At 52.1% G+C, this 21,109-nt stretch overlaps 1 protein-coding gene across 2 annotated transcripts in view; it reads left to right on the plus strand.

Annotated features, from left to right (window-relative positions):
- The window catches only part of CCND3 (cyclin D3), a 64,047-nt gene extending 44,110 nt beyond the window's left edge, over positions 1 to 19,937 (plus strand). Inside the window, exons 1-5 of one of the 2 annotated variants that reach the window (XM_019546641.1) lie at positions 7 to 219; positions 2,258 to 2,473; positions 12,679 to 12,838; positions 13,686 to 13,822; positions 18,389 to 19,937. In XM_019546641.1, the coding sequence (XP_019402186.1) occupies positions 22 to 219; positions 2,258 to 2,473; positions 12,679 to 12,838; positions 13,686 to 13,822; positions 18,389 to 18,556 (879 nt within the window). In that variant the 5' untranslated portion in view covers positions 7 to 21 and the 3' untranslated portion in view covers positions 18,557 to 19,937. Of the gene's footprint in view, positions 1 to 6; positions 220 to 2,257; positions 2,474 to 12,678; positions 12,839 to 13,685; positions 13,823 to 18,388 lie in introns of those variants that run through there. The other variant, XM_019546642.1, reaches the window with a different exon arrangement.
- Positions 19,938 to 21,109: the final 1,172 nt, after the last annotated feature.

Below are 21,109 nucleotides of genomic sequence, written 5' to 3' on the forward strand. Positions count from 1 at the left end.
CCCGGCCCCGGCCCCGGGCACATGGAGCTGCTGTGCGCCGAGGGGCCGCCCCGCGTGCCCCGGGCCGGGCAAGACCCTCAGCTGCTGGGGGACCGGCGGGTGCTGCAGAACCTGCTGAACCAGGAGGAGCGCTACACCCCCCGCGTCTCCTACTTCCAGTGCGTGCAGAAGGAGATCAAGCCCTACATGCGGAAGATGCTGGCCTTCTGGATGCTGGAGGTACGGGACCCCCCCTCGGCTGGGTCCCCGCTCCCTCCGCCCAGCCGCCGGCACCTTCCCAGCCCCGCCCCGGCTTCCCTGGAGCCCCCTGGGGGGGGGAGGGTTTGGGCGTGCAAGCTGTGGGGAGCAGGGGGCATCAGCCCAAGCCCGTCTGGGCCCCGCGGGGTATCCGCAGCTGTAGAGAAGGTGATGGGCAGCAGCTGGGATGCCGCCCCGCTCCCTCCAGGAGCTGCAGGGGCAGGGGGGAAGTCCTGCAGGCAGTGTGCAGGGATGCCTCTAGGGGTCCCCCTGCTCCCACCTCCGCCCGCAGCCGCCGCTGAAAAAGTTCCCTGCAGCGTGCGAGGCCTTTGGATGTGCCTGGTGGATCACGGGCTTGGGCCCATCACGGAAGGACTACCATCCTGCCTTAGGAGGGCGGCCGCAGCAGACGCATCAGCTGAGTTCGGGGGACAGCTAAAGAGAGAACGGGGATGGGAGTGAGGGCCCAGGTTCAAAACGAGCGGTGCGATGTGGGGGAGTGCGGAGCAGGACGTGCCGGACAGTGCCCTGCGGCGTGTCTAAATGCTTGGAGAAGGGCTTGCCGGCGCCCGGGGAGCTGGGCTAGAGGATGCCAGCCACCCGCTTCCCCCAGCACAAAAGCGAACGCAGCCCACACCCCACATGAATCAGCTGGCCAAGGAAAGTCACCAGAGCCGCTTCTTTTCCCTTGTCGTAATCCAAGAGTGAATCGCCTCAATTCAGAAGCAAATAGGAGATATAAAATGTGGTTGAACCCAGCCGGTCGTTCTCTCTACCCCACTGACTTGCCACGCAGTACCTGGTTACCTTTAAAATAAAAGAAGTGCTCAGCACTGCCTTTTCTATCATTGTTCTGCCTGTTAAAGCCCCTTCCCTTGCCGTCGTTTCTTGACTGGAAGCTGGGGTGCGGCCTGATCCTACGAAGGAGTCAGTGGCAGCAGAGGGCACTCAGCTTCTCGCAGGATTTGTCCCCAAGTAAAACCAGAAGCTAGAGGGGCTGACGTTTAAGTGTCTGAGCAATTAAGACCAAATCCAGGTCCTACTGAAATCGATGGCAAAACTTGTGTTGACTTCAGTGGCACCAAGTTTTAACACTATTTTTCATGATGATGATGATAATTTTATTTTTTCAATATGGGGGGGCGGGGGGGGAAATGCAAGCACAACTAAACCTCTCAAGTATGAGACTGACTTTATTTTTTAAAGAACGTCTCTGTGTTGGAGGTTTATGTCAGCCTGTAAAAGGTACATAGGGAAGCGGAGTTAAAATTTGAAAGAGAAGGACGATATTGGTTGTGGCATGAGGGAAAACCTCAGTATTTTTGTAGCTACGGTAAAAGAAGGAAGTAAATTTGATCAGTGTTTCAGTGGTATAGTCTTGTGGCTAGGATTGACATTCAGGACTCCTGGATCCTATATGTGACCATGATACAAGTATGGTATGCACAGACAGGCGCTAGGAGCTTGGGCATCTTGGGTTCTCTGCCATTGACCTTGTGACATTGGACAAGCCACCTCATTTGGGTACCACCACCCTGAGGTGTCTAGCTTGAGACCTGCTGGGGCTCATGTCAGAGGTGCTGAGTCCTCACAATCGGTGAGAGCAGGAAGTGATCAGCATCACTGGTAATTGGGCTCTAGGCATCTCACGTCAAAGATGGAGGCAGTCACAAGACCATGCACACACACACACACACACACACACGGAGGATTGTGGTCTGAACCTCTGCCTCCATTACACCCGGGCTACCATTTTTCCTGCCTGCCACGTACAGACGAGTAGTAGTGTTTGAAGGCATCGAAGGCTAAACTCTGTGCTCGTGTCACACATGAAGTGTTGAAGTTTCAACAGCAGAGAATTTAGCCCTTACTATTTAAAGGTCTGTCTGATCACCAGATAGACAGCTGTACAGATGTGTCATGTACCGTAATAATCAGAAGCTTTGAAGTCCTGCTGCAGATAGGAGCTGCTGAGTTCTGCACATATAAAGCCTCCTCTCCTCTACTTGGGTTTTGTTAGGTATGTGAGGAACAGAAGTGTGAAGAAGAGGTCTTCCCCTTGGCCATGAATTATGTGGATCGCTACCTATCTTCAGTCCAGATGCGGAAAAGTCACTTGCAGCTCCTGGGGGCTGTCTGCATGCTCCTGGCTTCCAAGCTGCGAGAGACCATGCCCCTGACTGTGGAGAAACTCTGCATTTACACAGACAATTCCATCACGGCGCAGCAGCTCCTGGTAACCACCCCACCCTGCCCGATAGAGCCCCCGCCTCACTCCCTGCTCTTTATAATCCTCTAGGTGCTGCTCCCTGGCAACATCTGTGCGTTGTGGATCCTGTCTTCCTCCTGTTTCCCCCATTTGGCCTCTTTGCTTCCTAACCCAAGTGGACACGCTGCCTTTCTGAGAGAGAGACCTGTCCCCCCTGCAGAAGTAGTGGTGGTCTCCCATTCTGCAGGCTAGGTGCGGAACCGGGACACTGAAGCTGGAGAAACCATTCTCTATGTTTCAGTGCGCATCCCATCGCTGAGCCTCATTGGGTCCCATGTTGGGCTCCGAGCCTAGCTTCTTTAAGTTAACGTACCGCTGCAGAACAGCTCAGGATTGACAGCCCTGGAGACCAAAGGGCTCCGCGAGAGCAAAAGGAGATGAATGGGGAAAGTGTTGTCAGTGTGCACCTCTACCCTGACCTGAAAGGACCTCATCTCTAGGCAGGAGAGGAAATGTGACTTCCCCTTTCTGCCAACCTGTGGTCTTCCTTCTGAAATGGCCGATAAGATAGGGGCTGATAGCTGTGACGGGGCCTTTTAGGACCAAGTGGACTGCTCATGGGAAACTGCTCTGAGGCCATCATTCCTGGTGCCAGCACCAAAATGATGGGCTCCATAGCAAGAGGTTGGGAATGGCATGGGGAAGCGATGTGGAATTGCTGCTGCCTAGAGTTTACAGGCCCTTTGGAGGATTAATGTGATGGAAAGGAGGAGAAGCCGCTTCTGCAAGGTCTGGAGTTAAACCAGAAGTGGTCTCCGTTGCTTCCTGGGTGTCCTTTCAAGTAGGTTCTTATTGGCCAAACAAGGGCTTGCCCAAGGCACTGGTCAGAAGTGGGGTTTGACACCTCTGAGTCGGTGCTGTCCACAGGGGAGGAAGCCGAAGAGTCTCCCTTTTAAGGGGGCTTCTGTAATGCTAAAATTTACAACTCTCAGGAGGAAACAGCCACTTCAGTTTAATATAATAAACATTCCTGGGGACGGTTTCTCTGATAGAATTTCTCAGAGTTAGTCATCAGCTGGTGAGGTTTTTCCTTTCAGGGTGGGGGTGGATGAAGATCTACTAGCGACTTGTCCCTGGGGTGGGGACTGAACCTACAAAACTTTCAGGTGTGACTCGATTAGGCATTTTTGGGTTTTGGAGACCTTTTTTATGACCACGTTTTTTCCAAGTGCAAATGAGAATTGGGGAAAGTCCCATCACTTCCTGGCTCCTTCCCCTTGACTATGAATGGGATAACTGTTGCTGCAGAAACACCCAGGGGAGAGGTTTTCGGCACAGAGAGGTGGACTGTGCCAGACACGGTGGCTCGATACCAATGTTCACAGGAGCTGCGGGGGCTTGCAGCTTCGGGGGATTTGGCCCTGTGCGTACAGCAGAGCTCTTTGCTTGTGCTGCTGTAGGGAAGCATCCTGTTGGTCAAGAATACTCCACACGTGTGGGTTTTGCTCGTAAAATAAAACATCGTCCCTGGCAGCACCTTCTGGACTCTAGGACATAACTCCCAGGGGTTTCAGCAGGCTGAGCATGTGATTAGGGGTGTGGGGGAGGTCACTTTCCAGGAGTGGAGGGTGCATTAGGAAGTTAGCAAAAATGATTGAGAAGGGATGGAGAAGGGCCTTTTTTTCCTATGATTGTGGGAGAGAAAGACGTGTCGGTCATACCTGCAGTGTCATGTTTGTGGCTCTGGATTTAGTCCTGGGGTAAAGTCTTCTGCCAGCCCTGGAAATCTGCTGTCCACAGAACAGGGACGCAGGCTGCAGCAAGGCAAGCCTCCGCAGCGTTTGTCCCCCCCCAGTGACCACTGTCTGTACCTCTGACCCCATCTCTGGGGTCAAGAGGGCAGTTCAGCCTTCATGGCTCGTGCAGTCTTTTGCATTTCTCCTGAGACCATGAATTAGTGGAGCTTAGTTAGTGCCAGTTGTAATTGTTTCTGTGATGTGGATACCTGGATACTAGGAAATGGATTTGATAACCACCTTGTGTGGATCTTTAATAGGTTTCAGATTGGTGCATCTGTATTTAAGCACAAAGGAGAATCGCTGTAATTTTGCCTGTGGGTTTGGCTGTTTCAAAATTAAATGTTGGAAGGCTTGGTCTATAATAGGCTTCGCTTTCTGAAAGAACAGCAATTGAGCAGGGCCAAAGCGGGGGCTAGAAGTGTGCATTCCTTTGCAGTGAAAGAGGCTTTGACCTTGAGGTTAGTCTTTATTTTTAAGCTGAAAAGCTAATGGCTTGTTGCTGCAGGACAGTTCAGATGTTCGCGAGCAAGGAGCTGGGGCAAGTAATGCCTGCATCCGTCCCCGCTTTCCGCGCGGGTCGCATGCGGAAAGGGAGGAAGAGGCAGTGACGCTGCCGGACTCCTCCCGCAACCCAAGCTCTGCTCGCTCTCGGCACCAACGTGAGATCCACTTGCAGGTGATTAGGAGAGCTTCCTCCCACTGTGTTTCTCCTTTCTTGTCTGTCTACCTAGGTTTTTATCCTAGCTCCCACCACCATGATATCAAGATGCTTTTCCCCACTGAGCAAAGCAAAGACAAACACTCCTGCCACTGACTGTTTGCCATTGCATTTCAGTGTCTACCTGCAATTGGGGTTAGCAAGAAGAGTTTTGTCCTTGGCACCCCGTATTCATCCTTAAGCTCAAAGATGGACTTTTCTTGGGCGTGGGAAGCCTATTTGTTATGGCCAAAAACATAAATCAGTCCAGGTGCATGGGCTTCTAGGAACAGTTGCCCTTACTATTTGGGAGAACTCGGTTTGCTTGAGGTCAAACAGAACATGTTCTGGTCAATGTTCGGTTGGGGCGAGGTGGTGATTAGGGTCAGAGCAGTCGGGCAGCCTGGGGAAGGACTTCTGAAAGCCACTAGTTGAGAAAACACCCTGAAGGCTGTGATCTGAAAGTCATTTTGAGCCCCATCCCACCAGCCCTGCTCTTGACAAGCTATGGAAGCTAGTGGGCAGCTGGCTATACTATCATTTGCCACTCTGATCCCTTCTCACAGGCTCACGCAATCCGTGACCTAAGAAGGGTTAAAAACCCTGGGGCAATGTTGGCTGAAACTCATGAGGTTTGACTCGACAGAGTTAATGCCCTGCTTACAAAACCAGAGAAGGAGCTGCTGCTTTCCTCCTGTGTGCTAATAATGTTGTGTACTTCTCTTCTTTCACAACCCTGCAGTGGGAGTGGGTGGGGAGGGGAAGGAGAGCTTCTTCATCCAGGTTCGGACAATGGATGCTTCCTGGCTTCTTACCATGGATCTGTGCCAGTTTGGCCTGGGGCTCACTCTCCCGGGCCTCGCACAGGAAGTTGGCGCGCTTTCCCAGCAGGTTTACTTCCTCCTCTTGGAGAGGATGCCTGGCACCAGCTCAGTGCTCTAAAGAGGATAAATTAAAACAAAATTTTGATGAAGTTATTCTTGGTAGGAGGAAATGATGCAATGAGGGACTTGTCCACTTAAAGGAAGTTGGGTTTCCGTCAGGGGCATTATCTAACCTACCTTTCTTTTTTTGCAGTGGCTTTTCTTGCATGTTCTGGAGTGGTACTTAGCCACATGATGGTTGGGGGGAAGCAGTCATTGCGGGTCATCCTGTCCTTCATTTTGATAATCCTTGGCTCCATCGTTCATGCCTTAGGCATCTGCTTTGTCTGTAACAAGTGCTGCTCTTCTCTGAGGTTACCCAATTCCTCCGTAGAGTCTGGTTACGACGAGAGGATGGTTTTGGCTCCCAAAGCAGCAACAATGCTTTCTAGCACCACAATTGCCATGAGGTTTCACAGGCATTAATTGCTTTTTGTAACAAGTGCATGTTTGCACAGTTGGGCTTGAGAGGTGAGAATGAAGATGGGCTAGAACTACTGCAAAGCAAAGCAATTTCAGAAAAAAAAAAACCCCAGCTGCCCGTGGCTTTGCAGATAAAACAGGAGTCCTGTTTCTTGCGGTCACCACAGATTCTGCTGTCCCAGCCTTGCAAAATCTGCTTTGGTGTCTAAGGGGAAAGAACCTACAGGCATCTCTGCTGATTCCCCAGTACAGAAGGCTGCAGTAACTATACCTTCACTTCCCCGATTCCCCGTTACTGGTTGCTTTTCCCAGCTGCCCTCTCCAAAGGCTGATTACACTGGGCTTTGACTTTAGCGAGTCTAATTCCCCAGCTAGAAGTCGTCTGCAGTGAGAATGTCAAATTGGCTAAGCTCATTTCAGGCAGCAAAGCAAGCAGCTGGATTTTCAGAAGAGCCCAGCATTTTGGGTGCAGAGCACTCTTGAAAGTACAGCCCTTGCTCGATACCTGCATAGGAGCTAAACTCTTCTGACAACCTGGCCCTGATTGCGTAGGGACCAAACCCTTGAAAATCCAGCCCTTGGCGGAGAGAGAGACTTTTGGTGTGCATGGCGCTCTAGAGACCTTCAGGAAGATGAGCTTCCTTCTTCAAGGATCTTAGAGCAGGGAGTCCAGGCTTGGAAGATGCCAGAAATTGCTCCTGACCTTGCCACAGCACATTGCTCCTGTCCCCTGTTCAGAACTCAGGCGAAGCTTTAACCTGAGTTTCCTATTTGCAAATGGACTTTCATGACTTCTCATTTCAGTAGCACATAAGATCTGTTGCTAAGTGGGCTGGGTGGCTAACTGCAGCTCGGATGTCTCTTTCCATTCTCCTTTTGAGTCATCTAAACGTGCATAGGAGGAGGGGGTCGGGCTGCCATTGCTTTGCTTAGACCTGCTGTTTTCAATGTAAAATGAGTCTGGTGTAAGGAGTGAACTCATCAACTTAAGGGACAGAGTCAAGTGCGAACGATCTTCCCTCTTGCGGAGCTAGAACAGCCGTGGAGCGTGCGCCAGATTCTGCTCCTCTTTGCGCATCTCGAACAAAATTGTTCCTGAGTTTCAGTCAGTTATGCTTATACAAACTCAGTGGAAGCAGTGGACAGGTGCCACAGAGGGTAGCATTTAGCATGTAGCATCTTGTTGCTGATGGGGTACACAACAAGGAAAAATCTCAATTCCGCTGTTGCATCCTGGTACAAATAGGAAGGGCCATGAGTGAATGAAAGCTGTACGTAAGAACTTAAGAAGTGCCATGCCGGGTAAGACCAATGGTCCATCTACCCCAGTAACCCGTCTCCGACAGTGGCAAAAATGAATGCTACAGGGGGAGAGCATTAAACCTCTAGAGTGATCCATCCCCTATTCAGCCATCCCTGGCATCTTCCATTATTGGTTAAGAGATGTTGGAGGAAACATCTCCAACCTGTCTGTTCGATAGCCATGAATGAATCTATCATCCGTTAATTTATGAAGTCCCTTTTTGAACCTGGATGTGCCGCCTGCCTCCACCACCTCCTGTGGTAATGAATTCCATAAGTTAACTATGCACTGCAGGAAAAAAAAAAAACTTTGTCTTGTTCGTTTTAAACTCATCACCTACTAATTTCAGGAGGTGCCCCTCAGTTCTAGCTGTATTTGTTAATGGGAGTTCACTTGAGCAGGAAATTACTGAGACAAGGCCTTGGGGGTGGTGTCCTGGAACATGGCACTTTGGTGTCATTTTCACACAGGGAACAGATCATGGAAGCGGCATTTTTTTTTTTTTTTTTGAACCAGAGTGCAGCAGAGAAGGACCAAGAGCACAGATTGTGCTAGTGAAGAAGCCAGTAGGGTAAGGTCTCCATGCGTAAAAATTCCAGCAAATGTAGCAGATATTCTGTCCACGGCGCATCTTGTAGATTCAGGGCTAGGCTTCGTTCTTGGGCAGAAGAGCTGTCTGGGAAAAGCCGTTCTCTCGCAAGAGATGCTGGACCAAAGAAACCAAAGGCAGTTTTTCCACGTGCTTTGAGCTTGTTCTTTTTTCTTTAACCAGAGACTGAGTCAACTAGATGCCAGGCAAAGGCCAGGAAAAGGATGTTTGCTATCTCAAGATGGTTCCTGCTGCCGCACCGTAGTAGCTGTTCTATCTGTTCCAGCCTTTTTCTTCTGCTTCTTCCAGTGACCAAGTGATTCAGAAGTTCTAGCGCCTGGCTCAGAAGTTGGAAATCCCAGGGGTTGTTGACAAGACGCTTTTATTTGGCAGGGAGGAAAGAAGCTTCCATGAGCCAGATCCTGTGAGACGCTGAGAGTCTGCAACTCTCGTTGGTCTCCGCAAGAGTTTCCTGGTTGACAGCATCTCTCAGGATAAGGCCTTTCGTAAGGAAGAGTTGACGACTCTGAGTCTCTCCGCGTTCCTTACAAAGTGCTGCTTCTTTATCGGCCGTGAAAGGACTGAGATGTCACGGTAATCCATCCAGATCAGGGCTTGTGTGGCAGAAGAAAAGTGCCCTCTGCACACTCCTTAGTTTGGTCTATCCAGAGGGAGTTCCTCCGGGATACCCAGCTCTCTGTGGGCGTGCATCCTTCCCGTTTAGTAAAAGTGGATAGTCTGACAGACAGTCCCCATGGTTGGACAGGCTCTTCTGTCTCCTGTTTGCAGCAGGTGCATTTGGGGGATTGTTAGTGCTTGGTGGAAGACGCCAGATTGACAGCCTTGGCGGCTGTAGTCCTCGGCATGTAACAGTGGTTCTAAATCTTTTTAGACACCAGGCAGCCCTCATTAGACTCAAGGCACCCTTCCAAAAATGCCAGCTCAGCTTTTGCTCATTTCTTCACGGCGGAAAATTAAAATAGCAATTCTTCTCTTGCAGAGAGCTCAGAAAATGCACATCAGAGCAGAATATTTTTGACACTCTAGATCCCTACTTGAGATCTCTGGTTTTATCTTGTGAATCGTGTAGGTGTCTGCACGCCTAACAGTGCCACTAGTGTGTGGCACCCCAGAGCACCTGTAAAAAGGATCTTCTGTCACCCTAATTGAGAATCATTGGTATACAGGCTTACAAGTTTCAAGGCCAGAAGGGACCGTGAGATCACTTAGTCAGCCCCTTTTATAACAGCCTAGGGAATGTCATACTGTACCTGGCTCTGTCACCTGTGTTTGGCTGAGGACTATCTTGCTCATCACAGAGCAGGTATGGTAGGAGTAACTGTCCTGCAGATTGCGCCCGCCACGTTGCAGCCTTGCAAAGGTGCCTTAGGCTTCAGCCGTGGCAGATGGCACGCAAGGGAGTCTTCTGCCCGTCCTTGTGACAGTGACGAGACAAAGGCGCTAACTGGACTTTGGACTCTTGTTCCCAGAGGACCGGGACTAAGACTCAAGCCGTGTCCTTTCATGTAGTCAGGCAGCCCATCACTGATTGCCTGGATGGCGTTTGAACTAGCAATCTGGAGATGGAGAGCTTTGTATCCCCTTCTCAGTCTCCTGAGCACCTCCTGTGAGGCATTTTTCTGCATCCTGCCACTGTGATCCTTCAGCTTGGCTAGCAGCAAAGACCCTCTTTCCAGACCTAAGCTTAATATTGCCTCTTATACTCTGCATCCCAGGTCATTTTCTTCTTTGATTTTAAAGTCCTATGAATTATGGTCCTTTTTTTCTCTTCCTTTTTTCCTCCATGCCTTTGGATAAAGAGCATTTAAGGAACACGGACTCTCTCCAACAGTTGGGTAGATGTTATTCTTGCTTGCTGTGGAGATAGAAAGCAGGCTGCTTGGGATGCAAGCCTAGGAAATCCGTTCTAGTAAAATAAAAAAAAAATGCACTGGGTGGAACAGTACAGGCTCTGGAGTAACACTGCAGCCAGGCAGCAATGACACTGTGCAGCCCTTGTAGCGAGGCACCCAGAGAAGGTTGAGCAATGCTGTAGCTTTAAGCAATGCAGAACGGGCATTGTTGTGTAAGGGGAAAGGGTGGGTTCTTTTTATAAAAAAAATCAACTGAGACATATATCCTTTTGAAATATCAATCTCACTTCTTCAAAACTGCTTATCCTGGTAGAATTGGTTACCCCCCACTTTGCCTTCTCTGCAAGCAGAATCAACCTCATCTCCTGCCACTTAAAAATACTACATCTTCTGGTAATTTGAACCACACCCTGAACTTAATCATCAAAAGTAGGCCTGGCTGGGAGCTCACGGGGTCCTTTTATAGGATGAGCCATCCCGGTGCCATTCCTGCTGACGTTTCACCGGTGCATAAAATACCTCCAGTGGCAGAGATTCCACAGTCTCCCTTGAGGACTCCAAGCCTTTGCTTTGGTGTCCTTCCAGCTGGAATGTGACATGCAGAATTGCAAATAATTGGAGTGAGCTAGGAGGCAATGCTGTTGTTATGCCTGTTGTACAGAGGAACTGAGGCCCTGGAGATCTAGTGTGCTGATCCTTAAGGGTACTTAGGGGCCTAAGTCCCATTGAAATCAATGAACTCTGCAAGTTGAGTGAGCTGCGCCCAAAGCAACTTGCCCAAAGTTGCAGAGAAAGCCAGCAGCAGAGCAGGGGATTGAACTGATGGCTACTGCTCTAGCTACTGGGCTGTTCTTCCTACTGGTGCAGCTGTGAAACCAAATCAGCCAGTTTTAGAAGGACCCTCACCCGGTTGCTGCACATAGGCTCCTGCCACAGCCTAATTGTGCTCGTTAGCCAGCTGCTGGCCTGCTTAGCGCCTCCATTTCCCTCTCTGAAACAAGGATAATACCTAGCTCAAAGGGCTTGTTTGGAGGAGTACCATGCAGGGTCCTGAGGGAGAATGAGCAACTGCAGTTGCAGCTGCAACCCAGCAACTCGGAGGGAATTGCTGGGGACATTAGCGGGATCAATCCTGATGTTTATAAAACGTTTGGAGACCGGTGGGCAGAAGAGGCCATAGAGACAGCAGGGCTTCTGTCTTCCATCTGCTTTCTGGGCCTTCCATGTTTGGAAACAGCCCTTGCAGCCACCTCCATTCCTCCCAGGGGCACTGAGGCAGGACAGTGCGGAGGGGTGTGAGGGGAGCAGAGATGTTAGTCGTCTGCCCTCCTCTAATAGAAAAACCTGCATGAACTGTTGCTTTAACGCAAGCCAAAGAGAGCAGGAGATGGAAACCTGCATGGCCATTTCAGCATCCTGTGGAAGAGCCGGGCTTTCCCTGGGAGCTGCTGGACCTCCTTTTCTGAGCTTGGCTTGAAGGCGGTCTGGTCAGCTCTTGTAAGCCAGGCTGGGTCAAGCTGGCTGGACAAGGAAGGGCAGTGGTGTTGTGGGCGGGCTCTGCTTTTCTGGGTGAGCGGATATTGGTCCTGGAGCGAGGGAGGTGCTGCGCTGCTGGAAGTCGGGGCCCTTTGTGCTCATTAAGGTCTCATTGTACTGTTCATTAACAATAGATGGGAAGGGGTGTTAAGCTTGGTGGGGCTGGTCAGAATCTAACCTGACCACAGCGTAACTGGGAAAGTTAATTACCTCCTTCCTTAAACGAAGAAAATAGCACCTAAGGACAGGTGTGGAGTGGCTTCTGCTTCCTGGCCTAGCAGAGGCTGCATTTTGCTCGCTTGTGAGCTAGCGGCTCCAGGTAGTTTGCGTGGAAAGTGGCTGTGGATGGAAGGCGTGGTGGTTAATCTCGTGTCTGTCCTACTGTGGCAGGTGCCATTAGCAACCATGGGAAGCTTGGTTGAGTGAGGTATGAGTAATCTGCCCGAGTTGACTAGGGGGGCTGAGTTTTGGTGTCTCATTTTCCATCTCCCTGTTTCGTCCATTGCTGTAAGATTTCGGGGCCACACAGAGCCACATCCTATGAAAACTGCTGCAAGCTTCAAGTGCAGAATTTGGCCCCTCTTTTTGCTGCATAGCCATAACCCAGGAATCCTGTCCAAGCCTCTCTGCCACCCTCCCCTGCCCCTTCAGGAGTCCCTGCAGCAGGAGACCTAGGAGACAGAGCAGCATGACAATGGGATGCCTACACCCTGATTGTGCTGCTTTGCTGCAGCATCCTGGAGAGGTTGTTGCAGCAGGGCTGTGAACAAGGGAGCTGGCAGGGCTGGTCTGGTGCGAACCAGGGAGCAGATGGATGGCTTCCTCTTTTGATTCCTTTACACCAGCCTGCAGCTATGCGGGTATGGATTTGCCCACCGCTGCAGACTGGGGGCAGGAACTTTGCTTTCCTTCTATCAGTTCTGACTCCTGGGGGGCTATGCACCAGTTGACTGGCCATTCCCCCAGCGCTGTGCTCACATGCCCCTGCATCTTGCTGATATTTTCTGGGTGGATGAGTACTTTCTGCCTAGAAGGGCCTCCTCTCTACATGTAATTTCTCTCTTTCTCTCTCTGTCTTCCCTGTTCAGGACTGGGAGGTTCTAGTTCTTCAGAAGCTAAAGTGGGACCTAGTGTCAGTGATAGCGAATGACTTCTTGCCTCACATCCTCCATCAGCTCCCACTTCCCAAGGACAAGGTGGAACTGGTGAAGAAACATGCGCAGACCTTCATTGCCTTGTGTGCCACAGGTGAGCAGCAGAGGAACAGAGCCCCTGGGCCTCGTGAGGGCAGCCCGGGCTGGAAGAAAGGCTGATGTTTTCACTGACTGTTTAACCTTGGGCAAATCAGATGGGACTTGACTCCCTAGAGGTACTGAGCATCTGTGTCTCTTGAAATGAGAGCCTCCATCCCTTACCGTAAGGCCCAGAACTGCTCAGTGACTGTTTCCCCCTCTGCCAGATGGAGCTGGGGACTTTTGAAGGCCTGGGACTTCATGTTTGTGCGATACTTGGTTGGAAAGTGTCATGGGAGGGCAAAGCAGCGGCGAGCCGTTTTTCGCACTGGCTAGAGCCAGGCGTACATAGGGCAATCAACTCTTCATGGAAGTTACTACTTGTCTCACAAGCCGTATAGACTCGGACAACCCCCCCAGGCCTCTTGAGTGGAAGGGGTTGCACTAAAACTCTGCTCCAGAGGGTGCCTCACGCCCCCTGCCCCACTTTGCTCTGAGCCCCACTTCTGCCTCTTGGACAGCATGAGTACGGTTCTGAAAGGCTGAGCTGGCAAAATCTGGTGGGGGCTGCTCCCTGCAGCGTTTTCCCCGAGCTAATCCTAAACCGCCCAGGCATTGTGGCTTTCAGGACTTCCCTGAGGAAACTATTCCACAGCCAAGCAGATCCTGCTGGGTTTTTTTGGACGGGTGGCTTACATTTTCCTTGGCTTCGCTGGGCTCTGTTCCAGTGAGTCATACCAGCTGCACCGCCCTTTGCCTGTCCTGCATTTCAGACCCCGCTTAGCTTTATGTGGGTGCTGCAGTCCCAAGCAGCTGCGCTCACAAGACTCCTTGTTGTTTCTTTCCCTGCCTTGGATCCCTAGATTACACTTTCACCATGTACCCTCCATCCATGATCGCAACGGGCAGCATTGGAGCAGCCATCCACGGCCTGTCTCTCTTCCCCCATGCTGGAGAGGCGCTCACAGAGCTGCTGGCTAGCATTACTGGCACGGAGTTGGTAAGTGTTCGCTCAGGGGTCCCTTGCCAAAGTGATTTTGGAGTTGGGCGACAGAAAGTTCCTGTATGTTTTGCTGTGTGTCCTCCGACAGTTCATTTCCTCTGCCTCGGTTTCCTCGGTGGATGTCCCAACAAGGCTTGTTCACTTTTGTAAAGTGTGTAGAGAAAAGGTGTTTTCTACTGCAAACAAGTATATTATCTCTGCATGGGCAAGACCCTGAAGAAATCAGCTGATCAGACCACTCTGTTTCCACTGTGGGTAGGAAGCCAGCTCTGAATCTGGTTAGGGGTCTAGATGTGGACTCCAAGCTGGCAAGCAGCCTGTGGGCTGCAAGGGGTCATCACCAAAGGTCTATTACAAGTGCCACAGTGTAAAACGTGATCAGCAGGTCCCACGCCTCCCAGCAGAGGGGCAGGAGGTGGGGCATCAGGCATAGGAAGTGTGTGTGGGGTCCGGAGAAAAGCCCCTGTCATCAGGAGCAGCCAAGAAGGGACAGGGAGGATAGCTTTGAGCAGGCATCTGTCAAGTGCCATGATGGGGCCCCAGTGTCTAGCCCCGAAGTATCAAGCTGTGTCCCTGCAGGCTGCGGGGAGAGGCAGGGGACTGGTCTCTCCTGCTCAGGCCTTGGGTGTAGATCACTTTTATTCTCCAGTTTCAGGATAAAGGTGTCAACGCTGCCACCCCGTTAGTACCCCTTGGAAGAGACGGGGATCAGCTGGAAGGGGTAGAAGGCATGTTCTTCATTGAGGCTGCTGGATGCACACAGGTGCTGTGGCCGTCTCCAAATCCCAGACTCGCAAACTCAGCCAGTAGTGCCTGGGGTCACCATTTAACATTTCCAGAAGCCTTGGCCTGGACTCAGCTGTCTTGGCAGGGGGTGGACAGTGCTAACCAACCAAGTGCAGTAAGCCTCTGAGCTGCAGCCTCCTGGGGCCCAGTTTTTTACTATCTGCCCCACCCCTCCTGTGGGTCTGGCTGCTGCTGTGGCTAGCTGGGATCACAGGTGTGGGGAATCTGCACTGATAAAAGTAACAAGCAAGGCTATCATGGGATAGAGCAGGGAAGCCCCAACTCCTGCCCGGCCTTTTCCTAGGACGCTGGCCCCAGCTGCCCCCCTCACCGCCCCCGCAGCTTGTGACCTGCAGTATGGTGCATGATTCCTGCTTACTGAGGCTGGCCACCCGGTCACCTGAGGGCCCAGATCGCTTTCACAGCAGGGTGGGGAGCATAGAGCCTTTGGAAAGCAGGCACAAAGGGAGGCGTCTGTTCACCTGAGCGGACAGGTGTTAATGGGATCAGGTGGACAAGGGCGGAGGGGACCAGGCTCAGCATCTGCTTATCTCGTCCAGTGTCCGATTGCAGCTGCTCTGAGCACAAGCAGGAGGGGAGCCAGACGCTGTTGGGCATTCCAGGACTCGGTCACAGCCAAACGGCAGGGCTCGGGGGGGGCCGTGACTTTGGGGAGAGGGTGAGGAGCTTGGACTGGGATAGCTCCAGGACCCCCTTCCACAAGTACGGGCCCTTGGGAGCCTTCATTCGGCCACAGACCCTTTGGCCTTTTCATCTGACCAAGCTCTGAATGCTTGGACTTTCCTGGCGGCAGGCGGGGAGCTGAGAGAGGGATCATCGCAGCCTGGCATTGTCACAGAGTCGGGCTGGGGGGCGGTCGGGAGGAGAGAGACACTTTCTTTGCTCAGCGGTTTTTTGTTCAAGTTAAAAAGTCACTCTGAATTGCCTGCAGCCAGCTGCTCGCAAGCTGCTGCGGTGAATGGGCCAGAGGCTGAATGCTGCCCTGTGAGGGGAGTTAATTGAAGCCAGCGGAGGAGAACAGGTGGGAAGCAGGGAGGATTTCAAAGACATACGGGGGGGGGACACAAAGGGAAGATCAGAGGGCAGCGGGGCTGTCAGGGCTGAAAGCTGTTACCAGGCTGCGCCCCCCTTTGCTGGCCCCTCTCCTGCAGCCCTGGGTGCCAAACACAGCCTTTGCCCCCAGCGCCCCTGGTCCCAGCTTCCATCTTTGGAGCGATTTGGGCTCCAGGGCTGACATCTTGAGCTGCAGACATTATGATGGACCAGCAGGAGGAGCCCTTTCTGCCACACGGGTAGAGCATTGCAGAAAGACCCGTGTGCAATTGGGCCCCGTGGTGCTAGATGCTGCACAGCCTCAGACCCAAACATAGCTTTTGCCCCAAGGTGCTTGCAGTCTACCCAGAGGACAGTATCCCCCCAGCTCTCCGAGACACGGTTCCAGCAGCGCAAGCGCAGGAGCGACGTTTCATCCTCAGTCTCCTAGGTTTTGACTCTGTCGTTGATTCGCTGCTTGAGTGTGGACGACTGCCCCCTCCCGCCTCCACCCAGGCTTTGGTGCCCCCCTCGGTTCACCATTGGGCAGCTGGAGGAGACGCGCGGAGGGCACTCGCGGCGCTCTGCTGTGACTCCAGGAGGTCGCAGCATGAACTGTGCCACTTTAATCGAGCCACCTCTGCTGCTAGGGTGGTAGACCCCTGCCTGGGGCTGGTGGCGTCTGACCCAGCAGGGTATAGGGGAGGGGATCTGTTCATCCTGGCTGTAGTGGGACTTCAGCCCCGATGCAGGTTCTCCAGGGACTCGGGGCGGCCTGCTTCCTCCTCAATGAATGCATGCTCTCGAGCGAGCAACTCCGACCCCTCGTTAGGGGTTGGGTGTCTCCGCCCAGCTGCCTCCCTGAGTACAGCTCCATCCCCTTAGTTCCTTCCCCATTCCCTTATGATGAAGGCCAGCTCTTGTGCATCTTTGTGATGCAGAGGAGCCCCAGAGGCCGAGCTCCTCCCTAGGACAGGCAGAGCAGGGACAGGGCAAGTTCCCCGGGGCCTACTCTGCCAGTGTGGAAGGCCCTGGCACTGGGTGGGCTCGACGCAGCTGCTCCGTCAATCGCCTGCGCATGAGTCGGTTACGGCTGCCGCGGCTTTCATAAGGTGCTGCCTTCAGTCTCGGTTCCTCAGCAGATGGGCTCATCTGGCCACCGCCGACTGGCCCCAAACGTCACCCGGCAGCTCCAGGGCTTTGTTCCCCTCCCCGCCCCGAGACGCAGGTCTCGTGCTGGTCCCCCTCCTGCTCATCCATGTAACAGAGCCATGATAAGGACCAGAGTGGCCGTTGCTGGGGCCCTTGCAATGCAGCTCTCCTCGCCTCATGGCTGCGGGCAGAGGCCACGCTTACTGGAAATGACTTAGGGAAGGGGAGGTGGGCGTTGCTATTTTTGCTTGCCACATCCTCTGTCAGTTTCTAAGAACCAGTTGTGGATTCCTGGTAAGAGATCTGTGTGTGCGACAGACTCTTGCGACCAGAGATGGCCCCAGGGGCGTCCGGCCTGGATCCGGCCAGCACCCCGACCCGGCCTGTGCAAAACGCCACCTTCCCTCATCAAAGCGCTCGGGCAGAGCCCCCGAGAGAAGGCAATTTCTGCCCTTTCGAGACGCAGGAGTGCTGCCGCTGGGGTAGCGTGAGTCACTGCTCTCGAGTGTCAAACTGCAGGAGTTTCCTCATGTGCCTCGGTTTGGCTGCGGGGAGGGGTGCGCTACATGCAGCTCTCGGCTACCTGAAATCCCCTTTGCTTTTGGTGTAGCTGGGCCGGCCACTTCCCACGCCTGGCTCTGGAGCGAGGCATGGCGGAGGGGTCACGAGATGGTGCAGCATCGGGTTCTCTCGAGCCGTGGGGAAAATTGGCTGACGGTCCCCGAAGGGTCAGCAGCGTGCAGGCGGCTCGCGAGGAGCACGCTGCATCGTATGGGTGCCGCGGCCTCTTAGCAGAACGCTGGTGTCCCCGGACCCGAACTGGCAGCTGTGGCGTCCCTCGGATAGGGACCGTGCCTGGAGTCTGAAAGGGCTGGGTCTGCTCTGTGTGCCAGGCACGGAGCCGAGTTAAAAACAGATTTCCTGAGTGGTCTTCCCTCGTGCAACGCAGGATAGGAACTGAAAGGCCAAGGCCTCCGGGTCTAACTTAAGTCCACAGCAGGTGCCAGGTCCCGTGGTGATTTGTAGCTAAAGCCTCGCAGGCTTTGGGCTCCGACAGAGGAGACCCGTGGGACAGAGCTTGGGTGCTGCAATTGTTGGAGGGTCCCGGCGATGCAGCGAGTTCCCCTCTACTTCCACTGCAGCGCGGAAGAGCTGCTGTCATGTATTTAGGGAACGGGTGCCGTTCAGTAGGAGCCATCATCCATATTGTCCACGTCGGGAAATCCTGGGGCAAATTGTGTTTCCTCTCCCAGTGGACACGATGGAGGAACCACCGTGAGACTGTGGTGCTCACACTCACAAGTTGTCTTTCCAGTGACATCTCCTGATACCTTTCTGTGGTGGGGTATGTAAGGAAACAACGAGCCTGGTAAAGCAGGGGGGTGGGAGGAGGTGTCACTGCAGAGCTGCCGCTAAAGAATAAACTCAGAGGAGACTGGGAGGATGACCTGCCTGTCTCTTAGATGGTCAGAAAGCCTGTCCAGGTTCGGCTCAGAGCCATTAGCAGGGCTTTTCCCATTTTGGAGAGACCGAGCGGAACTGAAACCACTGATTTTTTTCCTTCTCTCACAGGACTGTCTGAAAGCTTGTCAGGAGCAGATTGAAGCAGCCTTAGCCGAGAGCCTGAAACAGGGCTCCCGATCCCAAGAGTACCCCTCTACCAAGACTTCCGCTTACCCAGCCAGCGAGGATGGCAACGTTACCAGCACGCCTACAGATGTCACAGACATCAACCTGTGATGAAGCCCGCCCTTCCTGAACGCCACCCAGCCCCACGAGACCTGGACCTTGCTCTGGAAACTGTGAGACCTGCTGGTTCCTGTCGTGCCTGTTAACTCCGTCCATCGGGAACACGCTGAGGATCTGGTCCTCATGCTAAATGGGTGACAAAAATTCCCTGCTGTCCATCCATCAGCCAAGTTGCATTAGAGAGGGGTGGGAAGGAGAGGTGTTGGTGACCCCCGAGGAACAGGGAACCAGGCGCGTCTTGGAGGCAGGTTAGCATCATATAGTGCCTATATGCTAACTGGCCTCTCCAGGTGGCAGCAAGGGGAATCTTTTCATGGTGCTGGGGTTAAAAGGCAGATCAGGAGAGGGCAAAAAGATCTTAACTACCGTTTTGAAAGTTCCTCAGTTGGAGTTCATCTTAAAACCAGTTGACAACTCTTTGCTGCCTCGGGGAGAACCTCAGCTTTAACCAGGCTCAGCCTTTTTCACGTGCCCATTGCGTGCTTGGTGAGGGATAGCTCTGCCACTATCTCGATTTCCATGACAAAGAACCATTTGTCCAATACAAAGCAGCCCCCAGACCATAGCGCTGCCCACTGGCTTGTTTTGTGGGCAAGATGCTGGGATGAGCCATCAGTTAATAAACCACAGGAAAGAAAATAACAGAGGCATGACAATTCTTATCCTAGCTGCTCCATGCCAGGGCGGTTCTGCAGGAGGGTGTAGTGGGGACTGCTTCTGCCGTAGACTGAGGAGCAAGCATGTGGCCTCATGTGTCCTGGCTTTGTTTTGTTTTTTTGCTTGCTTTGTGTAAGCGCTCCCTGTCCTTGTGGGCTAACTCTTCAGAGCTGGTCGCTAAGGTAAAAAGCCCTTGCAACAGCTAACAAATACTCTCGGTATTAGGGTTGGTGCTGGTGTGAGGAGAGATTGTGGCCATTTCACTTAAATTACGTTTGCTTCCTGCTGTTTCACAAACACTGCTTAATTTATTGTTAAAAAAACTGCTAGGAATGGGGTTGGGGGGGAGGAGGAACTTCTCAGTTGGAGGGTAGGGATACCTTCCAAAAACAAGACGCGGGACGCTCTGTCACCCCTCTCCATTAACCTACTGCCACAGGTGCCGTGCATGGAAGATGGTTAGTTAGCTCAGACATATCTGATTCATAGATATACACTGAATGTGCTGCTAAAGTCCAAGGCGTGCATTAACTCTCCCAGGGGACTTCGAATGCACCCCGAGAACCCAACAGAGCATGAGAATTGCATTGCCCTTTACACATAAAACCATACCTTATATATAAATTCTGCTGAGCACTCTAGGCAAAGACCGAAAAGAGTTTTGTGTTTTATTGTTATTGTTGATGCTCTTGTTTGTTAGCCTTAAAAAGGTATTGAAAAAAAATGCTGCTTTTATGACACCCTAGTTTTCCAGGTCAACATGTTATGAAGCCCATGAGACTCTGTCTGCAAAGGTGGGATGTAGAACATTGCTGCTTATCACGACTTCCAACCCACAGCGCACAGCTCATTTTACAACTGTGCCACCCTGCATTGGGGAGAGAGGGACAAGAACACAAATAATTTCCTCCCAGTTGTTGGAAAGAGTCTTGTTTATCAGGTGGAGAAAGCTCAGGCTGCTTTTTACTTTCACTTCCACCTTCCTGATATGCTTAGCCTGATTTGCCAAAAACAGAGCTGCCTACCATTTATTTTTGCTAACTGGAAAAGTTAGGAGGAGCAAGATATCAAAGTTTGAAACCCGTTCAGTGCACAGGATAGAATTATATGTTATATATATGAGTCTTAATTTAAAATACAATTGCTTACCGTACAGGGGGCCCATTGCTGGTAAAGAACCAATGACTTTATGATGTTGCAGTTGCAATTAAGTATTTAAAAAATAAAAAAAAAAGTTGAAGCATCTTAAGTTTTGAGGGTTTTTTTGAAAGCTGATCTTTCTAATGCAAACATGGCCCTGTAGAAAGAAACCTAAATCCTTGCCTAAGCACTTTCCACAAACAGAACAGCAGCTTTTCTCTCTTCCTTTCTGATGGCTAACCCAGGGTTAGTCACCCCAATCATTCAGCCTTAAGCTGTATCCACACTGCTGCTGCTGTACTTACAGTGACAAGGCTACAGTGGTTAGGGTCCCTGGTGCCAATAGATGGAGTGTTTCTGTCCCCAGAATTACACCAGCTCCCCCAAAGGACAGAGGTGCCATCAACAGAAGGCGCCTTTTCCAGGCAGAGCTGTTTGTACTCAAGCAGGCACAGCTACATCAGGTTTGAGGTGCCATCTCTGGCACATCTCTTGCCAACGCAGCTCCACCAACAGGACCTTGTAATGTAGACATAAATGGGCCTGCAACCAAGTGACCATAGTCTCTCAGGTGTGGGTTGGCTGGCACTGCCATTGTCCATGGGGTGATCTACAGCCCCTTATAGCCCTTGAAATCTCTCCACCAAAATTTTCAATCTGGCCAAAAGCCCTGCTGTGCCAGGGAGAGAGCACACCACCAAGAGGAGTCATCTCCCCATGTTATCACTTGCTGGCTCCTCTAAAGGA

The sequence above is a fragment of the Crocodylus porosus genome, unplaced genomic scaffold (assembly GCF_001723895.1).
Source record: "Crocodylus porosus isolate Cpor-Errol unplaced genomic scaffold, CroPor_comp1, whole genome shotgun sequence".
NCBI classification, from domain to species: domain Eukaryota; kingdom Metazoa; phylum Chordata; order Crocodylia; family Crocodylidae; genus Crocodylus; species Crocodylus porosus.